Source organism: Phaseolus vulgaris, chromosome 1, assembly GCF_051622355.1.
Source record: "Phaseolus vulgaris cultivar YP4 chromosome 1, ASM5162235v1, whole genome shotgun sequence".
Taxonomy (NCBI): Eukaryota; Viridiplantae; Streptophyta; class Magnoliopsida; order Fabales; family Fabaceae; genus Phaseolus; species Phaseolus vulgaris.
In genome coordinates, this window is record NC_143498.1 from 43694060 (window position 1) to 43717423 (window position 23364).

Consider the following 23364-nt stretch of genomic DNA (forward strand, 5'->3'; position numbering starts at 1 on the left):
TCTCACTTTAATTGGATATTGATTATGGCATTAATGAGACCTGTAAAGTCGCTAGTAAAAAAAAAAAATCCAAATGATAAGTATTGTTCGTGACATTAGTAGGGGTTAAAACTGAAATTATAGTTTTGATGGGGTATGAAAACGATGAGTATAAGTTTTGCGTTTCTGGAATTGGCTAATTAAAATCGTTAATAAAATTGTTGTATATTTTTCCTCCGAATCGAACAAACATAGGAAATACATTTACTTAAAATTTAAGGTCATAAATTGCCTTCTAAAATCCATGTTTTGTTATAGTAATACCAAAAGCTACCTCCAAAAGTCCATCTTTTGTTTCGGTAACAAGATGAGATTGTAATTTTAGGAGGCTAAAGAGGAAATTGATTTATTTAAGATCTATTTTTTTTATAATGAGAATACTAGTGTTTTATTTTTAATTAGAGAACAAACATGTATTATAAATAAGATACAAGAAACACACAAAAATTAAGCAACCAGAAAACTAACCCACCTACTCCAAACACCAAAGCTAATACATTGGGTATGAGAATGTGGGCTTGTTCGTCCCATATTTGATCTGCAAAAAAATATAAGTTGATTTTATTGTCTTATTTGGTATAAAAGTTAATTGGACTGGTTAGCATATTAGATCTATATTAACGAGTTCAAAAAAATTGACTCATCCCACTTAAATGATCCCACTTAAATGATGGCGGGTTAGTGGATTGGTTGTCACGGTACACTTTATCATCCTTAACTTTAAAGATATTTTGATAAGTGAATAAATTATACAATTAAATCTTTTTTATTTTTCATTAACATCAACTACAAACTTTTCATTTTTTTTCTCATTCACTTTTAACACAATTTTTTTATATCCAAAAAACTTCACTTTCAATTTTTTTTTTCCTCCTTTCTTTCTCCTTTCACTCTTACTCATCCAAACAAAACCTTAAAGATCATAAAATACTTTTATTTATAAAATTTGAAAAAGATTTAATATTTTAAAATAAGTTTCTCTCTTTGTGTGAATGTCCATAAGATGGTGTGATTTAAAATTAAATTAAATTGGATAAAATTTTAAAATTTAATAAACATAATTTAATAATAAAATTAATTTTCCATTTTTGATTTATTTAATTTTGAACTTTAAAATTTTGAAGTTTTTATTACGTTGTACTGCGCAAAGGAAAAAGAACAACATTATTATAATTTAATTTTCTTCCTCCATGGGTACTCATTCCTTAATAGTTATACTTTTGAACAGTTTATGGTTTGGCGCTCCAAGTCCCAATACACCTTCTGTGAGGCTCAGGTTACTCCTTACAGTAGTGTAGCGTCCTTATCGTAAATTGCATCTTCTCTTTAGCAAAAGAAAAAAAAAATGGGTCCAAGACGTTCCTCCCGAAAGATCCACAGGGCTCACCTGAAGGTATGTCATTAAGATCATGTTTGTGTACTCTTCTTCTATACATCATTTTTTAATTTTCTCTCTAATGATTATGGGTTATTTTTGTTGTTACTTTTCAAAAGTTCTTCTGTGCTGCATATTTGATTGCATTCAGTGTTTATACGAAATTGTTTTATTTTATTTTATTTTTTGCCTTAGGTGTTGGCTGCATGGACCGGCTTAGGGTTTTTGGTTTGGTTCTTTAGGGTTTTGTTTAGATATACATACTAGTGGAATAGTGTGCTTAAGAAGAAGATACATATTAGGCTTGAAACAAGTGCATATATGGGTGTGACCAATTTATCATTTTTACACTTTCTATTGGAAAGGTCGTTTTTTTTTTTATTATTTCACACAGTTATGGTTCTGGTCAATCTTTAAGTAGCTGTTTTTGTTTCAATTTAAAAAAAATAATTATTAAAACTTAAATACCTGTTACTATGTAATGTCTATGTGGGAGTATCAGACTATGCAATTATTTCTTATTTTTGCAAACTCTTTCTAAAACATTGTTTTCTTCAGGGTGTTCTTTTAGTTTGTCTTGTTTGAATGTGTGTCACATGCCCATGTTTGTTTCTGCATCCTTGATGTGCATATCACAATAGAAGCTTCTATTCTGTTATTAGTTATCCTTGCTTGATGTGATTTTGACTTTCAATGTATGTATTTTAAATGTGCGAAGGCACACTGAGCAGAAAGAATCATATTTATTTCCTATTTACTAACTATTTTTCTTTGAAGCCTATTGTTGTGGAACCACAACTTTCCAATGGAACGGTACAATTGCTAGGGACATCAAACTCCCACCATGATACCCATCTCCCTGGACTTTCCCTACATAAACAACAAAAATTCTTAGAGGATGGAGTGAAAAGGCCTCATCAAAGGAGTCTGGCAGGGGAACAAGCGAACCAAGATCGTGGACTTCAAAAGAAGTCTACTATTAAGAAAAAATCCAAATTTTCTGCTGCATATGTGAGACGATCAGAACGCATAAAAAGTGCAATTGTTTGCTCTCCCAAAGCCAACTTTGGCATTGAGGTCATTGAAAATATAACTGTCAGCGATAGTGAGAAAGATGAAGTAGATACTCAAATGGAACAAGTATTGGGAGGGCCAGAGTTGGTGCTGGAGCATGAGTCAGAGTCAGGGCCAGAACAGGAAGAAAGTTTGGGTGAGAAGAGCTTGGATGAAAAAATTGACTCTGCCTTACATAGAATAGATTCTCTTGATAAGATCGTGGAATGGTTGAAATCCAAGGTATTTTATAAGTCTTTCTACATTCAAAATTCAAGAGTCCGTGCTATTGTTATTTTTCTTGTCATTTGTGGCTTTGTATGCTGAATGCATAACAGGCGGAAGAAACTGTTGGCTTTTGTGAAGCTCCTTCTGTGGCACCTATAGGTTACAAGAGCATGTACTTCGATTCGCAGAAGAAGGTTTTTTCTCTTCTTTGTTTACAATTTTAATTTTCTGATGCATCTTTTAAGCTGATCTTTTGGTTATGTTGCTTATTGCCTTACGTATATATGCAGATTGAAGCTTTGACAGAAGAAAATCATCGACTAAATGGAAAGCTGGAAAATGCTTTGGGCAAAATAGAAGTGGTACGTTACAACGTTATTACTGTAGGCTCCCTTCATCTTGATTCTTATTATGGCATAAGGTATTTGTATTCAATATTATAATCTCCCGGAAAAGAATTGTTTTTCCTTTTCTTTGTCCCGTCATTGGCTATCTCTACTGTGAATAATAACACATTTGAAGGAGTATCTTTTTCCATGAGCAGTTACGTAGTATTTCTTTCATTAACTGTTACTTCTAGTTTAGGAGCAAGAAACCTTACATAGGATGGATAAACATTTCTTAAAATGGTTATTGTGGTTGTGATATTGTTCTGTTCTGTACTTATGTAGCATCTGGTCTTGTTTCAAAAGTATTACCTTAAACGTACATTGAAGTTAACTAGACTTGTTTATTTCTTAAGTAACTGGAGACGTACATTGAAGTTAACTACATTGAAGTTTCTCCAGATAGCTTTTAGTTATCTGGAGATGTATCTGACTCTTTGATAATTCTACATTGTAGTACGAAAAAGAGATCCGTGCTTTGATTGATGTGCTGGATAAAACGAAGGATTCTGTTAAGGATGTTATGATTTCAAATCTGGCAAAATCTGTAGAAGCGGCTGTTAATGTATCAACTCAAGCAATCCACAATGCTTGTTCTGCATCTGCTTCTGCTATTAAGAGAAATAGAAAGAAAGGCTGAAGTAGGAAGTTAATGTTTCTCAACTTAATTCATGCATTATAAAAGTAAATTAGAAACTTGACACCTAATGTGCTTGACCAGTTTACCTTGATTGAATTTTTGGGGCTTTTGAACCTTTTTTTATGCATGTATTTCTGTTTCTTAATGTAGTAATTTTAAAATTGAGTTTCTCCTGTTTCTCTCGTTTTAGCTGACGGTGCACACCTTCAACTCATCAAATTCTTCATACATTTTTCTTTAAGTTTCCTGGTATTATTATTAGGAGAAAGAAAGTTTGGCTTTAATGTTTTAGATTTTATAAATATGCAATGATATGATAAACTGGATCCTTTGTGCTTTCCATGATCCAAGGATAAAAGAACCTCCATTTTCTTTTTTTTTTTCCTCAATGAAGTGTGCCAAAGATCTATTGTAGCATTTTATTAGGTATTTGTTAATTATTTTTATGGAGGGTGGGATGAAAATAGAAAATTAAAAGATATTTATACATAAAAAGAGAACAATTAACACACATTACTATTTATTGAAAATCTATTAAAAATTAAAATAGATTTATAAAATAAGTGAGACAGGTATAAAATTGTGATATTTTCAGTAAGTTTCAATTAAAATTGATATTTTTTTAATAAAACGTTAGAATTTATTAAAAATATCATTTTTATATAACAAAAGAAAGTATCACTCTTTTACTATGTATGCCAAGGTTTTACTTTTATTTTTATGTAGTACTGATTAGTTATATTTTGATGTTTTTTTTCATTTGACTTGCAATAATCTTGTAAACTGAATTTTACACACATCGTTACGTGTTTCATTTAGCTCATCAATTGAATTCTAGACGTAACAAAGACTCTTTTTTTCTAAGAAAAAAGATGTCAAACCTCAAAGAAGATAGTTGTATTAAAAATCATGAAGGAAAACCTTTTAAAGAAGCAAAAGGGGCACAAATTTAGTGAAGTTATCCCCCATTGGTTTGTTTCTCTAAGGACTTGGTTTCATGAGAAAATCTATATCCGAAATCAAACGGATCAGTTGTGAACTTTTATGAGACGTTCGACAAGCCCATATACAACTAGTCAATAGCAACAGCTTCAAACTTAGATTCAAGTAAGATATCTGAGGACATTTTATCGAATTGATACACCGTCAATTGATTCATTTAAAATTAAATACACAATATTGGAAGGTGTACAATATAGGGAAAGAGAAAGAGCTTCTTTAAGAACATAGATTAATTAATGCAGCGAAACAAAACAAATCAAAGTGAACAAAATTATAGAGATTTAGAAGGCACTATAATAAAAGGGAGTGTGCTAGAGAAGGTTACTTCCCATGTTTTTTTGTGTAAATGCACCAAACCACACACAGTAACACTAATCACAATGGCTTTACATTTACCTGCTTTTTAACAAGAGATTTACAAGTCACTCAGAAATTGTTAGCCCAAAGTAAATGATTGTTAGATTCATATGAACACGTATCCTACCAATTTGTCATAACAGTAAGTGCATCACTAAAATTTTCCTAACTAATAACATGCAGCTTGGCTGAGCTTGTAGTATTTGGAAGACCATAAAGTCTAACTCAGAAATCCTCAAACCAATAAAGGATTGCATATTTATATAATAAGTATAGTAGCTATATTTAGCAATAATCTGGATTCATAAATGTTCTATTTCAAGAGCTATTACCACGTTATTACGAGCATAATATAAATCTTTATGAACAAGGTGGCCAGTGTATTTAGATCAGAAAAAGAATTTAATTTTGGCAGAAATACAGGGAATATTTTGCAGCACCAATATAAGGGGTGTTATGATGCTTCTTAATATTCAGAGGTTTACTCTTCTCCATCATCAAGTGAAGCAGAAAACTTGTGGATATCGTTTTTGGGTGTTTGCGGTTCTTCATTTTCATCATCATCACCTTCTTCATCCCCTGTTTCTTCAGGAATTGTTGGTGGGGGAGACGAGAAGTCTAAGTACATTCCCTGAATAGCAGCATCCTCATCCGACTCAGAGAGATCTTGAGAGGCAAGTTGGTGGTACTCCACGAGCTGCTGAAGACATTGATTTTCTCTGACCAGATTTGCATTTTCATTGGCCAGTCTGGACTTCTCAGCAAGAAGTGCTTCGAGTTGAAGCCTCACCTACAGCCACCACAAGATCAGTTTGTGGAATGAACACAATTCTAACAATGAGTGTTTGCTCTAACACATGCCTTGCAATATATTCTATTGGTTAAAACTATTTGAAACTATAAAATCATAAGAAGTTCATTAAACAAGAGAGAATCTCAAAATTATGACTTTCAATAGATTTGAACAACATAAAATAATAAAGTGTGTCTTGAAAGAGTGTGTGCTAGCATTTCTTATTTTCTAATTTATCATGGCAGTGACATGATTATGTGATTGATTGATTCCTTACCAGATCATCTTCTTCAGGTCTAACTCCTTTTGCAAATCCATCACGCAGTCTCCTGTTCTCCTCTTCAAGCAAACCACACCTTTCTTGCATAAAACACAAATCTGATTTAATAGACTTCAATTCTCTTGCCAGTGAAGCTGCTTTTGTTGCCATGGAAACTGCAAGCTGCAATGTGCAAATAAAATAAATAAACAATTAGCTGGTAACTTCAGCGAAGCGAACCAACTCATACACTAAAAAGAAGCACCAACATTTTTTGCTTTCTTGATGTTTCTATCCATAACTTTCTTCCCATTCTCCTTTTGTGAGTCAACAGCACTTTCTTCAGAGTAATCAACATGGTCAAGTTTCCTTTTCGTTCCTTGGTTTGACTCTTCCGGTTTCTCTCCGGAATCCTCTTTGTTTTCCACCTTATCATTTTTGCTATGAAATATGTCAGTTAAAGTCGGTGGATTCGCCAAATCTCTAGCACCCTGCAGAGAGAACAACAAAATCAGCTAGAAGTTTGATTACAAGGGATCCTAATTTAGTTCAATTTTAAAAATCTACAATAGTGAAAAATAAGCAATTGTCACGTCTAATCAAAGTACAATTTCACCAAACAAGTTCTTGTGTAGCAATCTCTATCGTACAACCAAATCTGAGCGAAACCCAGTTCAGATCTAATTAAGATCCCAATTTCAAATCTTATAATTAAAAGAGATTTGGAAAGAGAGACTCGCTAAAAAATGAAACAGGTTAAGTTCTGCATTGGTCATCGATAAAATCGCTTGATCGTTCACAGGAATAACAGTAACCAAAATAAACCCTCTTGTCCAAAATTAATAGTAGTAAATAAATAAACAAACCTGAAGGGCATTGTCCAAATTATTTGACAACAAAGACAGAGTGTGGGCAACTGAGTCAAACCCTCTCATCAGCAACATAGAATCTTCCTTCAACCGGGTTTTTTCTTCTACATTCTACACATATAAAACAGAACAAAAAAAAACACCACCAATTCAAATCTTAGAGAATCCAATCAAAAATTGAAAAATACTTCGATTGTACAAGGTAGCAGCGACACCAACCTTCGGGGAGTGAGATGAGGTTCTGGGTTGACGAGCATCAAGAAGCGTGTCGACTCTGCTCCTGAGAGTGCTCCAGAAACGTTTATCAGAGGAAGGGCTTAACAGAGGAGAAGAAGAACCCATAACGCGCGTGCCCTCCTATCACAACAACAACAAAACAAAGGTTGAGAAATAACACAGGAGAGTTAGCAAGTTCCGAGGTTAAGAGAGAGGAGAAACCTGGTTTGGGTGGAGGTGGAGCGGAGAAGAAGGTGTGTCAAAGGAAGTTGTCATTGGAAGAGACAGTTTGAAAAGCGTAACTAAGGAAGTGAGCTCAACGGCTAGTTTGAAAAGGGTGTTTGAATAATAGATGAATAAATGAACGGAGTTTATTTAACGTTAGGAAATGTGTCTATGACAGCTTTCAATGAGAGGAGCCTGTGTAATTAATTAACCTTCCTCACACACAAATTAATGTTATTATATTGAATTTAGAGTAGTTAAGTAAGTAATTAATGATTTAACACAAATGATAAAGTGGGGTACTTCCCATTTTTGGATGTATATAGAAATATTAATGGGATTGAAAATGAAAAAAATAAATGAAGGTGTTTTTTTTGTAAGATTAATTCAATAGAAAAATAAAGGTTTAAAAAGGAAAAAGAAAGTATTTTATATTTTTTATACACGGTATTACTGAACATATATTTTTGTAATATCAATAGTTTTATACGTAATTTAACTTTAATTAATATTACAATTATATATTATTTTGATTGTATGTGTCAAATTTTATAAAAAAAAATAAACAACAATAAAAAAAAGTAATAGAATGATCTACAGTTTAGTATACTTTTATTTACATTAGTGAGTTATTGAATAATTTTATATTTATATAAACATTTTATACATACTCTATTTCATTTCAATTCAATAGTAGGTTTGGAAATTAAATTTTCCAACTAAAATGTATTACAAGTATAATAACTAATGTATGCTATATTAATGTTATTTGGTGGTAGGAATGCTATTAAATGGGGTTAGTATTTTTTTTATGAGCAATTAAATAGGATAATATTTTTTTTACAATAATAAATAAATTAAATTAATTTGAAATACTTTATGGATGTTACAATTTTTATACAATGTGTATCAGTCTTCTATAAGTAATTTCTTTTCTTTAATAATAAATAAATGAAATAAAGTTGAAACACTTCATAACTAATATAGTTTAGTGCAAGTTATGTAGATAAATTGTTTTTTTTAATATTGACTTGTTTTTATTTAATTTACTTTTGTATTATTTTTAAAAATATTTTTTTAATTTGGAAACTAATAAAATAAAATGTAATAACCAGTAATGATCAATTTACAAAAATGACATGATAATAATTACATTACAATTTTTTAATAACAAACAATCCATACTCAAATTATTAATATGTTGAATGTGATAAATCAGTAACACATATAAAACCATATACTACAATCATTACTAAAAGTTAAAAAATATTACTATATAAAATAACAAATCAACACAAGTATATTAAATATTAAATTAACATTTTGATTAGGATAGAATTCAAAAATTTAATCAAACCATAGCAAAATAGTGTTTTTTTTTAAATTTCTGGTTTAACCATTTTTAAAAAAAATATTAATAAAAAAAGTACTTTTTATGACCGTTAAAATATAGAAAATTCGCTTTTTATGTCGAACCTAAAGTATTCATCATAGAAAATTCACTTTTTATAACTGACTTGTTTTTAACCATCACAAAAAGTAACACATTCTATGATGGTTAAAATGACACCCGTCATAAAAACAATAATATTTTCTATGACAAATAATATTTTAATCATCATAAAATGTATTACTTTCTATGATAGTTGAATTTTCTATGATAGTTGAATGCAAATCAGTCATAGAAAATAATATGCTTTATGACAACTTTACCAATAACCGTTATAAAAAGTGTGTATTTTATAAAAAAAATATTAAAATATATTCATTTTCGTATATATATAACATATCCTACCTAATAAGTAATTTTCAAACAGATATTTTTAAAATAAAATATTAAACAACCTAGCACATAAATAATTATAAATTTTATTAAAAGTTATTCTTTTAAGTTATACAACATTATTAACTATTATTTAGTAAATAATTAAAAAATAATAATGTCCAGAACTCTTTAATCTCTTGTAACACTTTCCTACTGGCTACTACCGTAAGATAGAAAACCAATTTTGTTGTTAGCAAAGAAAGTTAAATATAGTATGACCTTGTCAACCCTTAAGATAAACTCGTATATATCTCCTTCATTTGCCTTAAGAGAAATCTTAAAAAATGTTTTAATTTTAAATGCACAAAATATCTTAAAGATAACATATCAACTCATGTTAATGATTAACAATTTCTAATAGAGTGCTTATCTTTTTAGCAATGATAGTATGTGTTTTTATAATAGTTTCTTGCTAATATTCCTACTTATATATAATTCTTATTTTTTATGAACGATACTAAATGTATTTTATATTAAGATATTAAACACTTTACTTTCTTATTTAATAATGTTTTACAAAATATAAGAGTGGTTTAACAATATATCACTTTTTTGTTTCATCAGAAACAAATAATATTAAAGAATTAAAGTGAGTTGACCTGGTAAAAAAAAAGTCCAATTTCTCTCGGCATGCAGGAGAGACGAGGCAAAACAACAAAAACCATTGAGAACAATGAATATCATGCACAAATGTCATTGGCATGCACCAAATATATACAACATACAAAAAAATATTCATTTATAGTTCATTAGAAAAACAATCACAATTTAATTTCAATGTTGCTAAATATAAAACATTATCATGTTAACCAATTAAAAAATATTAAAACGTAATTTTTAAAATGATTGGTAAAAAGATTTAAAAAAACATTTAGAAAAACAAAAAATACTGTTGAAGTGTAGGAAAAATTGCATTCATATTCCGTAAAGTTATCCTAAATAAAGTTTTCAGTTTTTAGTTTTAAAATATAGATTCATATTTTTTTATACTTTTAATAAAGTAGCATTTTGATTTTTTTTTATTTTAAAATAATATATTGACTAAAAGTTTGATAAATAAAATTATGTAAAATAAAAATTTAAAATACTAAGGAATTATTTATTTAAAAATTGAATAATTTAATTATTGTATATTAAAAATGATATTATAATGTTGCAAACCAATTTTAGGACCTTCACTCTTTTTTAAAGGCTAGAGCATTTTTTTAGTGAACTTCATTCACTTAAAAACCTCATGGACGAATTGATATAACAAAATTGAAAAGCCATAAATGGAGAACTTTCTAAAATCTAATATTTCTTCAATTAATCAGTGACACCAATTTATTACATGCAGTGACAGAAACTGTAATCAACATGTAGCCAAATGACCATTGGTTTTGTCCAGAGGCATCAGAAGATGAATTGCTTCACTTAAGCATTGCCCACTATTCCATCACCAACATTTCTGCAACAGAATAAATGCGATTAAGCAACTAATTTGAAGAGGGAAGGATTATAAATAGCATGGCATCACCGCTGCTACAACCAATGGTTGCAATGCATGCTTCCAAATAGATTCCAGGACGGAGAAACTTTTGAAACCAATAATCTAAGGTTCCAGAACCAGGCCCAGTGGCTAGAAAGATCATTTGATGACCTTTCTACCATATCCACGTGTTCCTAAAATCTAACATTCAATATTCAAAAGCTATAATGCTGTTAAACAACACAACTAACTATATGCAACTCAAACAACTATTCTCAAATCCAGTTTCGATATTATAATCAAATACAAATAGTAAAATAAAACCTACAACAACCCTTAAAATAGATATGAGAGGCAAGAGACTAACCTTGTTCACAAACAAAGACAAAGACATGGGCATTAATGCAAATAAAGATGATAAATACCAGTTATAAAAACGAGTACGTGATTAAGCCTGATAGCTAAGAGGATAACACATTTCAGATCATCTAAGATTAACAAAATTATACTACATATGAGAATATATCTGAATTTGCATAACTTAAAGTGCATAAAATGGGTTCTATACAAATTCAAAATTAAATTATAAGATCCTAAAATTGGCACAATTGCTTCACAGCCTATTAAATTCCCGTACTAAATGTAATCAATGACTGAACAAAACTATTACTGTAAGCGTAACTATATCATTGACGAACAAAATTGTGAATATGATAAAGGAAACTAGATTTAACACAGCAGAAATAGAAGGAAATAAATGACAGAATTTGTTAACAAGCAAGTAGACCTGGAAAGATTACTATGATTAATCTAGGGCCCAGAAACAACTTGTATATTTCAAGGCCACAAACCTCGTAATGCAACTCTTCTAGACTATGCATCAATGATCATGAGGATCAAATTCCAAATCATTTAGTCAAGTAAATTACAATTCTAAATTGAATTAACAATCTACGTAAAAGCTTAAGCTATTAAAGAAGAGTATTTGTGCCCTATATAGCAGTACCTGATCATGTAATATCTCAAAGAGTATAAGGAAATTAACTGATTAAAAGCAGAAGTGGAAAAATTAAAATAATATATCGTAGAATCAATAGCAAACAGATGATGGCGATGGCGGTGATGTAGTCACTGAGAACATCGGATGCCTTTGTTAACGGCGTACACGGCGGAGCGGAAGGCGTTGGCGTCAGGTGCGTGGAGGCGCGTGAGAGCAGAGGCTTTGACAGAATCGGGTAATGAGAGACCAAGGAGGGAAGAAGAGGCGCGGGAATGAGCAATGTGAAGTATGGCAACTCCGGTGAATGAACCGTCTCCCAGGACAAATTGAGACTTCTGAGTTGTGCGTTCCGTTCACTATGCAATGCTGCGTCTGACATTTTCGACTCTTCGGTTGGAGTGAATAATACTTCAACTATTTGTTGCTACCCTATATTTCTCTCAATTCAAATATTATCAACCTTTTTTCCACCTAACAACACTTAAAAAGAATCTATATTTATATATTTTTTGTGTTTTACGAAACTATTATATGTTTTAATAAATAATATATGCAACAGTTACAGTGAGTTAAGCATATATTAAATATAAAATTTACTTATTTAATATATATTATCATAATTCTTATCACAAAGTAAAAATGCTAATTTTGTTTAAATAATATTATTATAAAAGTATGAAATGTTTTTAGAATAAAAATGTGTTTCTTTATATAATACGTATTTCTTAAGATATTCAGATGATAATAATAGATTAAATTAAATTTTGAATCCATTTTAGTTTTTTATTTGCAATTAAAATTTCGGATGTAAGCTCAGTGTAAGTTTTCCTTCCAGTCTCCTATTTACAATCTTGAAGTTTAGAAAATAGTCAAGTTAGAACCTATTTTCATTCATATTTACAAATATATCATTTTATAACTTACTATGACAAGTAAAAATATAATCATTATAATAAATAATATATTATATTAGTTAAATTTAGAATCAACATAAAAATATTTTTATATTTATAATTTTATCATTATATAATTCATTATGACATGTAGATTAAAACATAAGTTGTCATTAAATATATTTATTTTTTACTAGTGAAAGAAGATTAAATTGACAATTCAAAATTAATTTGATTTTTACCTTTTTTAAAAGGAATCTGGTTTGATTACATTGATAGTTTTAAAGATGTCATGAAACTTAGATATTAATATGTCAATTATTTGAGATGAAAAATTTAGCAGAGTTAAGCACTAAGATTCTTACAAAATATATGAAAATTCACAACAATTATTGGTAGGAGGGAGAAAGAAAGGTGTGCTTTAATTTTTCTATAATTGCTTTGTGTGTAAATAAGTAAAGGCATAGTACCAAAAATTAGCAAAGTTCTAAAAATTTATTAGAATAAAACTGAGGACAATACAAAAATGTTTACTTTTAAGAAGATTTTTTTTATTAGGGGTTTTAATAACCTCTACTAAACACACACTTACCACACTTACCTGTTAAAAAAAATATCTGATTTTTTTTAGGATCTAGAAAAATATTCATATATCTATTTTTTCAAGAGAGGAGTCATAATGCATTTTCGAAAGCTCTGCAAGCTTCAACCCTAGAAAGTTCTTCATCTCTCTATTGTAAGCTTTCCATCTCTCTGCCAGTCAATCTATGCTTTCTCTCCTATCTGATTGATTTCTCGTTTCTCTGTTTAAGTGTGAGGTTGATTTTCACTGTAGGTGATCTAAAGGAGGCCAGCGAAGTGGTTGCTAAGTACACGCTGAATTGTTGTAATAAACACTCTTTAACACACTGGATTTCTGTTAAATCATTTACTGTCAAAAGAATATTGTCCACATAAATCAAAAAGAGCAGTAAATGATGAGTTATCTGTCTTATGAATAGAGAGTAATCCGTCTTGGACTGTTGAAATTCTGCAGATTTAATCACATGAGAAAATGTTGAAAACCATGTCCGGGATGCCTGTTTGAGACCATAAAGGGATTTGTTGAGTCGACATACAATGTTCTCCCCGGTCGATGATGCCTGGGTGACAAGTCCATGTAAATAATTTCATGCAATTTGCTATGTAAGAAGGCATTTTATAAGAAAATGATAAAAAATGGTAAGAAGAAGAGATGTTTCTTATTCTTCTCTTATGTGGGTATGTTACATCTACATCACTTCATGTATAGGAAATATATAGGAATTTCTCTCCCCAAATTACAATCTAATTAGGTAGGATACTAATCATGAGATTCTCTCATTATTAAACTAATTACATATAATTGGGTACAATATCGTACAATATTGCATACAATAATTGTATATAATTTGATAATTATTATTTCCTTAATACTCCCCTCAAGTTGGTAGGTGAAGATCATGAACCCCCAACTTGTGTCGTAGCGTCAAAAACCATTCCTTACCCAGTGCCTTCGTAAAAATATCTGCGAGCTGATACTGTGTCGGTACATATGAAGGACTGATTATCCCAGCTTGTAATTTTTCTCGCACAATGTGGCAGTCTATCTCAATGTGTTTTGTGTGTTCATGAAATATTGGGTTTGCTGCTATATGTAATGCCGCTTGATTGTCACAGAAAAGTTGAGCTGGCAAGTTACATGACATCTTTAAATCCTGCAATAGATATCGCAACTAAACTATCTCCAAATAAGTATTGGCCATCACGCGGTATTTTGCTTCCGCTGATGATCTTGATGCGTTTGTCTGTTTTTTTTTTTACTTCCATGAGATAATAGAAGAACCAAGAAAAATGCAATACCTAGATATTGATCTTCGAGTTGTCTGACAACCTTCCCTAGTCTGAGTCGCAATAAGCTGTCAATGTCAGATTGTTTTCGGATGGCAATAGCAATCCTTGTCCTGGTGATCTTTTGATGTACTTTAGGACTCGAATTGCGGCATCCCAATGAGGTTTCTGTGGATCCTGTATATATTGACTTAGGGTCAGAACCGAAAATGCTATGTCAGGCCGAGTAACCGTGAGGTATATCAGTCGTCCCACGAGTCACCTGTATTTGACTGGATTCTTTAATAACTCTCCATCGTCTGGTGTGAGTTTTAGGTATTGTTCCATTGGAAATTTGTCTGGACGAGCACCTATGAGTCCCGTATCCTGCAAAATATCAAGCGCATATTTTCTTTGGGACATGTAAATACCAGCTTTGGAACGGGAAAATTCAATCCCTAGAAAATATTTTAGGTCTTCAAGATCTTTAATGCGAAATTTTTGTAATATACAATCTTTAACGCGCTGAATTTCTGTCAAATCATTTCCTGTCAAAAGAATATCATCAACATAAATCAAAAGGGCAGTAAATGATGAGTTATTTTGTCTTGTGAATAGAGAGTAATCTGTCTTGGACTGTTGAAATCCTACAGATTTAATCACATGAGAAAATGTTGAAAACCATATCCGAGATGCTTGTTTGAGACCATAAAGGGATTTGTTGAGTCGACATACAATGTTCTCCCTCTGTCGATAATGCCCGGGTGGCAAGTCCATGTAAATAATTTCATGCAATGTGCCACGTAAGAAGGCATTTTGCACATCTAGCTGGTGAGTAAACCAATTTTTGGCTGCTGCAATGGTGAGGAGACACCTCAAAGTTGTTAATTTTGCTGTTGGTGAAAAAGTTTCAGAATAGTCGACACCTTCAATCTGAGTGTACCCCTTTGCGACAAGGCGCGCCTTATATCTGTCGATGCTACCATCTGAGTTGTACTTTATTTTATAGACCCATTTGCATCCGATGGGTTTTTTCCCAGCGGGTAACGGTGTCAAGGTCCACATTTGATTTAGCTGCAAGGTAGAAAGCTCTTCGTGCATTGCTTCTTGCCAATTTGGATCAAGGATAGCTTGAGCATAAGTGTGAGGTTCTTTAGTGGCTGTGATGTTAGCAAGATATGCACTATGTGTAGAAGAAAATCGTGAATTAGAAAGAAAATGATGCATAGGATACCTGGTTCCATTTGGCCAGTCTTTGGCAGTGGTCAAATGATTGGCTTGGGATCCCGTTATGTAGTCTTGAAGCCAGGAAGGTGGGGTTGATGTGCGACTGGATCGTCGAACAGGAAGGTCGGTTGGAGAAGTTTTGGTAATGGGTGCTAGACTTCTTGGCATGGGAGAAGAAGGTTGGTCTACTGGAGGTTCATGTGTATTATGACGAGTAGGAGACGAAGGTTGGTTTGATGGAGATTCGGGTGCATTGTGACGAGTAGGAGAAGAGGGTTGGTTTGATGGAGGTTCAGGTGTATTGTGACGAGTAGGAGAAGAAGGTTGGTTTGATGGAGGTTCAGGTGCATTGTGATGAGTAAGAGAAGAAGGTTGATCGAGTGAATGTTGGACAGGAGTGGGTAAGTTAATGTCAATAGTGGGCAAAATACCTTGTAATGGAGGTGAGGATTGTGTCTGTGACTGTTGGCAGAATGGAAAAACACTTTCATGGAAGATGACATCCCGACTTGTAAAAAAAGTGTCTGCATCTATATCAAAATAATTTTTAATGCTTTTTGACTATGAGGATAACCAATGAAGATGCATTTTTCGGGTGTGCGGATCAAATTTTTGCTTAGGTGAAACAACAATGGCGTAACATAGGCAACCAAAAGTTTTTAGGTGAGAAAGTGAAGGTGGTTGATTATATAGTAGCTCAAAAGGTGATTTATTTTTTAGTAAAGGGTGAAGGCAAGCGATTAATGATATATGTGGCGGTTAAAACGCATTCTCCCCCAAAATTCTAATGGTAAATTGGACTGAAATAGGAGGGCTTGTGCTGTGTTTAAAACATGTCTATGTTTGCGTTCTACTACTCCATTTTGTTGAGGAGTGTAGACGCAAGTGCTTTGACATTCAATACCTTTTTTGAGAATACAAATCATACATTGAAATAAATTTCAGTCCGTTGTCAACGCGGATGGTTTTAATAGAAGTCTAAAATTGATTTTGTGCAAATGTAATGAATGACTCTAAGAGATGTTGGGTTTCAGATTTGTGATTCATAAGAAATGGCCAAGTACATCTAGTATAAGCGACTATAGTGAGAAAAAAGTTTTCCAAAATGAGTTGGGGTTTTATGAGGACCCCAAATGTCACAATGCAATAAATTAAATGGAGAATGAGATTTTATTGTGCTTAAAGGAAAGGGTAGCCTTGTTTGTTTAGCTTTGGGACAAAATACTACAATTATTATGTGGGAATGAGATTTTTACTGATAGAGATAGGTAGTAAGGAAGATACAAGTTGTAGACACGCCAGAGAAGGATGTCCGAGGCACTTGTGCCATAAATCAGGGTCAGTCGATATTTGAGATGCGTGAGCTTGGTTTGGAAGAGGGGACATGTAGTATAAGTCTGCGTGTTGTTTACCTGAGCCAATCATCCTCCCTGTAACCAAGTCCTGCAAAACGCGCAACTATGTGGAGTAAAAACGACACAAACATTTTAGTGAACTGGTTATCTTACTAACAGACATGAGATTTAAATTAAAAGAAGGAACACAAAGGAACATCTTTGAGAGTGATTTTGTCATTGGATTTAATTGTGCCCGTAGATGAGAAGGGCGGCAGTTGAGCCTATGGGCAGATTAACATTTGAAATAAATGATGATGAAGTGTGTGTAAAAAATTGTGAATCCGATGCAATGTGATCGGTTGCTCCGCTATCCAAAATCCCATGGTTTCGTAAAAGCAGAATTAGAAGAGGAGTTATGGGCAAGCAGACCTGCAGAGCTAACAAACGTATCACTTTTACTGTTATTGTTGAGCGAGTAAATAGCCTTTGCCAATTGCTGAATTTGCTCGACAAGCCTTGTACGAGGTTTCTATCGGACTCGTTACTGATACCTTTTGTTCTCGAACTAGGTTGGGGACTGGGAGAACTATTGTTTTCGGATGTGACTCGGTCGGTCATGTCTCACATCCCCTCCTTCGGTCCTAATCGGCTGAACAACTCCTCAGGCTGGTGGGGTACCTGCAGATGGCACTCCAACGCTCAAATCAGTGGGGTTGTTCAGCGATTAGGGTTGGATTAGGTCGTTCCCTAACCGTGGGTTGACCTTTGCTAATTGGGTCAACAGTTTGACTTGAGCACCTTATGTCGGTCGGCCATATATGACACGTGGTCGATCTCATACCTTAAAGTATGGTCTTGACGCATGGGTTGACCGGGTCAATAGACCGGTCGGCCATCCCGGTACAGTTGCCTCCCAGGCTCGAGAGATGGTACAGCCGAAGAGTCTGAAGAATGGGTCTCAGACGGATTCTTGCGACATTTGGGATTCCGAGGTCCTCCGGGCTATAAATAGGGGCTGGGAATAGTAGCGTTCCACGCGTTATCTTTGTTTGAGCTCCACGCACTCTGATATGTGTTCTTGTTGCTTTCTCGTTCGTCCGGCGTTAGTCATGTTCCGGCTTCGCTCAGCCTCTTCTTCTTCTTCTTCTTCTTCTTCTTCTCTCCTCCTCCTCCTCCTCCTCCTCCTCCTCTCCTCCCTCCTCCTCCTCCCTCCCTCCCTCCTCCTCCCTCCCTCCTTCTTCTTCTTCTTCTTCTTCTTCTTCTTCTTCTTCTTCTTCTTCACATATCAGAGTGCGTACCCCTCAAAGAAACGTGGCCGCGAGGGCGGCAATATCGCCCGAACTGTTCGGGCGGCGGGGCAGATGCCCACTCCTCCTCCGGCACGGTCAGCCAGGCCGACTTCCCCACCTACCGACGAGTTCAACCGTCCTATTCCGACGGGGGTGGCGGTGCCTTTGGCCACTTCGGGGCGGATCAACGCTTGCGTTGGTGGGGGACGACCGGTCCTTCTCACGGGCCGTGAGCTTCAAGCTGCCCTCCAACATCGAGGGGGAGATCCGGTCGGTCTCCGATGACGACCTTCTTGACGGCGGCATCGAGATGATCTGCCGGGGTCTGTTTTTATCCCGCCAGGGGGCCGACGCCCGGAGGAGCCGGGTCGAGGACATATGGCGCCTCGAGCACGATCTCCAGGAGGCCGGGCACAACCTTAAGCAGGCCGTGGAGGCCAACACGACTTACGAAAAGAAGTTGTGTGCGCAAAGCGGTCGAGCTGGAGCTGCGCCAGAATAGGTTGGCCGAGCTGGAGAAGGCCGACGCTGACAAGGCCGCGCGGAGGTTATTCTCCTGCGCAAGGCAATTGGAGGCGGCGCTCGACCGTTCGGGCCACCTTAATGGAAGAGGAAGCTGCGACCGAGCGCGAGGCTAAGGGGGGCAGCGGAAGCTGAAGTTTTGAAGACCATGGAGGACACCATGGTGCTGATTGGTCAGAGCTTCGACCTTGCCGTCCGACAAGCCGAGGTGCTCTATGGCGATCCACCCTGCTTCTGGTCAATTTGACCAAGATATGGAGGTTGTGGATGACCCATTTGGTCCCTGCTAGCGGCCGGCCCTCCTGGTGAAGAAGCTGATCTCCTCTCACTAGGTTTTGAATGTTGTAGACTAGGTGGTCAGCTTTTAATTTTGAACCCCTGGGGCCGGGGTGTGGCCCACCACCTCTTCTCAATTAATACAAGTGTTTTTTCCAATTGCTTTTGCTTTTTCTGGAACGAACGAGCCTTTACTAGCCGAGTGGGCTGGAATAATTAACCTTAAATCGTGGTAAAAATTAACTAAGTAAAACGAACCAAGTAAACCGTGGTTGGCAGATGAAATCAACTAAGTGACTCGTGATAATTAAAATCAACCAAGTGATTGTAGCGAACTGGATGTTTAGGTGAACCGGGGCTCTTGCCGAACGTTAGGTGTGTGCCGGGAGGGTGTGCTGGTTGGGGCTGCGCCTTGGCCGGGATTGGTACGGATTCGGGAGGGTATGCCGGTTAGGGGCTACATCCTGGCCGAACCGTGTGTGTTACGGGAGGGTATGCCGGTTAGGGCTACATCCCTGGGCCGAACCGCTCGTGTCATTCGTTATATACACTTATGTATGAAACACCTCGTTAAAACCTCTCTCCGACCGATGAATCGACCCGGGGGAGGAAAGAGTGCGTATATTTTATTCATGTTTAGCTGAAATAAAACTTTAGGTGCGTGGCATTCCACGTCCTAGGTACAATTTTTCCCGATAGATGTTCCAAGTGATAAGCTCCCCCTTCTCCTCTTTCTCGGATTCGGAATGGTCCTTCCCAATTTGATGAGAACTTGTCGTCCGACTTCCTAGCGTTGTTGCACATTCTCCAGACGAGGTCGCCTTGTTGAAAGCTTCTAGGTTGGACCTTTGAGTTGTATCTCCTTACCGCTCGGAGCTTGCATGCCGCTTCGCGTATCTTGCTTTTATCCCGGAGCTCGTTCAAGAGGTCTAGGCCGACCGCCAGACTTTCCTTGTTGAGGGATACGTCGAAGAGTTGGCGTCGGATGGATGGCTCCCCGACTTCTACTGGTATCATGGCCTCGGTGCCGTACGTGAGGCTGTACGGGGTTTCTTGTGTGGTGGATTGCGGGGTGCATCGGTATGCCCACAAGACCTCGGGCAGCTCCTCCGTCCATCTTCCCTTGGCGGTGCCGAGCCTCTTCCTTAGTTCGTTCAATAAAACCTTGTTGGCCGCTTCGGCTTGTCCGTTCGTCTGTGGGTGCTCAACGGAGCTTGTGAGGGATTTGATGCCGAGTTCGTTGTAGAAAGTCATGAGGCCTTGGTCGATGAACTGCCGGCCGTTATCGGATATTATCGAGTGTGGTATGCCGAATCGGCACACTATGTTTTTCCACACGAAATTTTGGATGTTTCGGGCGGTGATTGTGGCTAGTGCTTCGGCCTCGATCCACTTGGTGAAGTAATCTACCGCGACTAGCAGGTGCTTCGTCTGGCCTTTGCCTGGTGAGAATGGACCGATGATGTCCATTCCCCACATGGCGAACGACCAGGGTGAGGTCATGCTGTGCAGTTCTTCTGGTTTTCGGTGGTGGAGGGGGCCAAACTCTAGGCATTTTTGGCATTTCTTAACGTAGTTAGCGCTATCTCCATGGACTGTCGGCCAGTAGTATCCTGCGCGGATTATCTTGGCCGCCATCGTTCGGGCTCTGGAGTGGCTTCCGCACGCCTCTTCGTGGATTTCTTGTAGCACGTATTGGGATTGTTCCTTGGTGAGGCACTTTAGGAGTGGCGTTGAGTACCCCCTTCGGTATAGGTCTTGGGCGATCATGGTGTACCGTGCGCACTACCGTCTGATGCTCTTCTCTTCGCCCGGTTGGCATGTTCCGTGCTCCAAGTACTAGGTGATCGAGGTCATCCATGTGTGGGTCTCGGTGATTGTCATGCATTCGGCGTCACCTACGCTCGGCTGTGCTAGTCGCACCTGGACGACCGATCGGTGGTGGCTTTGTTTTTTCGAAGATGCCAGGCGTGAGAGTGCATCGGCACGCTCGTTTTCCTCCCGTGGTATGTGCTGGACCGCCACCGTGTCGAATTTGGTCATGACATTTCGAACGGTGTGGTAATACCGTTGGAGGAGGGGCTCCTTGACTTTGAATTCTCCTTTGATTTGACCGACGACCAATTGGGAGTCGCTCTTGCATGCGACCTCCCGCGCGCCTAGGTCATTTGCTAAGTTGAGGCCGGCCAGTGTGGCCTCGTATTCCGCTTGGTTGTTCGTTGCTTTGAAGGAGAACTGGAGGGCTTGTTCGATCAGCAAGTCCCCAGGCCCCTCGAGGACGACCCCGGCTCCACAAGCCGTTTTGTTGGACGAGCCGTCCACGTAGAGGACCCATCCGGCCGAGGTTTCTGTGTTTCTAGGGAGCTCGGCTGCGAAATCTGCCAAGCATTGGAATTTAATGGCACCTCTTGGTTCGTACTTGATGTCGAATTCGGAAAGTTCGATCGACCACCCTATCATCCGTCCTGCAAGGTCGGGTTTAGACAAAATTTTGTATATAGGATAGTTGGTCCTTACCCTGATTTCGTGGTTCTGGAAGTATGGGCGCATTCTCCTTGCTGTCAGCACCAGGGCTAGTGCCACCTTCTCTATCATTTGGTACCTGGTCTCGGCTGCATGGAGCGTCCGGCTGACGAAGTACACCGGGTGTTCTTCGCGGTCCACTTCTTGGACGAGGGCGGCGCTGACCGCTTCCTCTGATACCGCTAGGTAGACCACTATAGGTAGGTCTAAGCGAGGCTTTTTGATGACGGCCGGCGAAGACAGAAATTCTTTGAGCTGGCCGAAGATTTGTTCGCACTCCTCGTTCTAGCTGAATTTCGAAGTTTTGCGGAGCATTGTGGCTATCGGCCTGATCCGTTCGACGAGGCGGGGTACGAATCTGGAGAGTGTTGTTAGCCGGCCGAGCAGCTGTTGAATTTCTTTCAAGTTTTTCGGGCTTCTCATTTCTGTTATGGCCTTGCATTTGTCGGGGTTCGCCTCGATCCCTCTATGGATCAGCATAAAGCCGAGGAACTTGCCACCTTCAACGCCGAACGCACACTTCTCGGGGTTAAGGCGCATGTTGACCCTTCTTAGGGCGTCGAAAACTTCTTGTAGGTCTTTGATATGTTGGCCGCACGAGTCGGACTTCACCACGATGTCATCCACGTAGACCTCTACGCTTCTGCCGATCATCCCTTTGCAAATTTTGTCCATGAGTCTCTGGTAGGTAGCCCCGGCGTTCTTTAGGCCGAACGGCATTACCTTGTAAAAGTAGTTTGCGCCGTCCGTCGTGAAAGCCGTTTTACCTCTATCGTTATGATGCATGCTGATCTGGTTGTAGCCGGAGTAGGCGTCTAAGAAGCTCAATATTTTGTGACTGGCCGCTCCGTCTACGAGTCGATCGATGTTGGGAAGGGGATATGAGTCTTTGGGGCATGCCTTGTTGAGATCTTTATAATCTACGCACATCCGCCATTTGCCGCTTGACTTTTTGACCATCACGACGTTGGCTAGCAGAGTGGAGTATCGTGCCTCGGCTATAAAGCCGACTTTTAGGAGCTTCTCGGCCTCACTTCGTGCGGCCAGCCACTTGTCCTCTCCATGGATTCTTTTCTTTTGTGCTACCGGGCGGGCTTTTTTATACACCGAGAGGCGATGGGTGATGATGTCCGGATGGACGCCTGGTACGTCAGTCGTCGTCCAGGCAAAGAGGTCTACATTCCTCTTAAGAGTTTGGTGAACGAAGTCCGCATCGGCGGCAACCATTGTCGTGCCTATGCTCGTGTACCGGTCCTCCCCGTCAAGTTCGGCCCGGCGTAGCTCGTCCTTGGCTTCGAGTCTTGGCTCGATTTCCCTGGGGTCCAGATCTGCCATGGTGATGCCCTTCTTTGGTTGGGGGGAGTGTCGATGGGGGCTTCTCCCACGGCCGGCGATCTTCTACTTGGGCGAACGGCTGCTGCTGGGCCTCTGTTGTGTAGGCTCGACTCGTAGGCTTTCGGCGTAGCACTCTCGGGCGACCTTTTGATCTACGTGGATGGTCAGGATGTCACCTGAGAGGGAAGGGAATTTCATTGCTAGGTGGGGCGTGGAGACGATCGCTCCCAGCTTGTTGAGGGATGACCTGCCGAGGAGGATGTTGTAGGACGTGTTGGCGTTTATGACCAGATATCTGATCTTGAGGGTTTTACTGGCCCCTTCCAGGCCGAACGTTGTGTACAGTTCTATGTAACCCCTCGTCCCTACGCGTTCCCCC

At 37.5% G+C, this 23364-nt stretch overlaps 2 protein-coding genes across 2 annotated transcripts; one reads left to right on the forward strand and one right to left on the reverse strand.

The window, feature by feature from the left end:
* Positions 1–1262: 1262 nt before the first annotated feature.
* On the forward strand, positions 1263–3882 carry LOC137816184 (uncharacterized). The gene is made up of 5 exons (XM_068619267.2): positions 1263–1432; positions 2192–2710; positions 2806–2889; positions 2986–3057; positions 3539–3882. Exons 1-5 carry the CDS (start codon positions 1385–1387, stop codon positions 3719–3721), a joined length of 906 nt encoding a protein of 301 aa, XP_068475368.2. The 5' UTR covers positions 1263–1384; the 3' UTR covers positions 3722–3882.
* A 1400-nt stretch (positions 3883–5282) lies between these two features.
* Positions 5283–7576, reverse strand: LOC137814212 (GRIP/coiled-coil protein). The gene is made up of 6 exons (XM_068616808.2): positions 7440–7576; positions 7221–7358; positions 6999–7112; positions 6402–6623; positions 6151–6315; positions 5283–5870 (listed from the first exon to the last, which is right to left on the reverse strand). Exons 1-6 carry the CDS (start codon positions 7491–7493, stop codon positions 5562–5564), a joined length of 1002 nt encoding a protein of 333 aa, XP_068472909.1. The 5' UTR covers positions 7494–7576; the 3' UTR covers positions 5283–5561.
* Positions 7577–23364: the final 15788 nt, after the last annotated feature.

What these genes read in the sequence shown, in the direction of transcription:
- LOC137816184 (XM_068619267.2), top strand. Translation starts at nt 1,385, where the DNA reads ATGGGTCCAAGACGTTCCTCCCGAAAGATCCACAGGGCTCACCTGAAG. An exon ending in ACTTCGATTCGCAGAAGAAG is followed by an intron (nt 2,890 to 2,985) that starts GTTTTTTCTCTT and finishes GTATATATGCAG; the next exon opens with ATTGAAGCTTTGACAGAAGA. An exon ending in CTTTGGGCAAAATAGAAGTG is followed by an intron (nt 3,058 to 3,538) that starts GTACGTTACAAC and finishes TCTACATTGTAG; the next exon opens with TACGAAAAAGAGATCCGTGC.
- LOC137814212 (XM_068616808.2), bottom strand. Translation starts at nt 7,493, where the DNA reads ATGACAACTTCCTTTGACACACCTTCTTCTCCGCTCCACCTCCACCCA. An exon ending in TCCACCTCCACCCAAACCAG is followed by an intron (nt 7,359 to 7,439) that starts GTTTCTCCTCTC and finishes TTGTTGTGATAG; the next exon opens with GAGGGCACGCGCGTTATGGG. An exon ending in ACATCAAGAAAGCAAAAAAT is followed by an intron (nt 6,316 to 6,401) that starts GTTGGTGCTTCT and finishes TGCACATTGCAG; the next exon opens with CTTGCAGTTTCCATGGCAAC.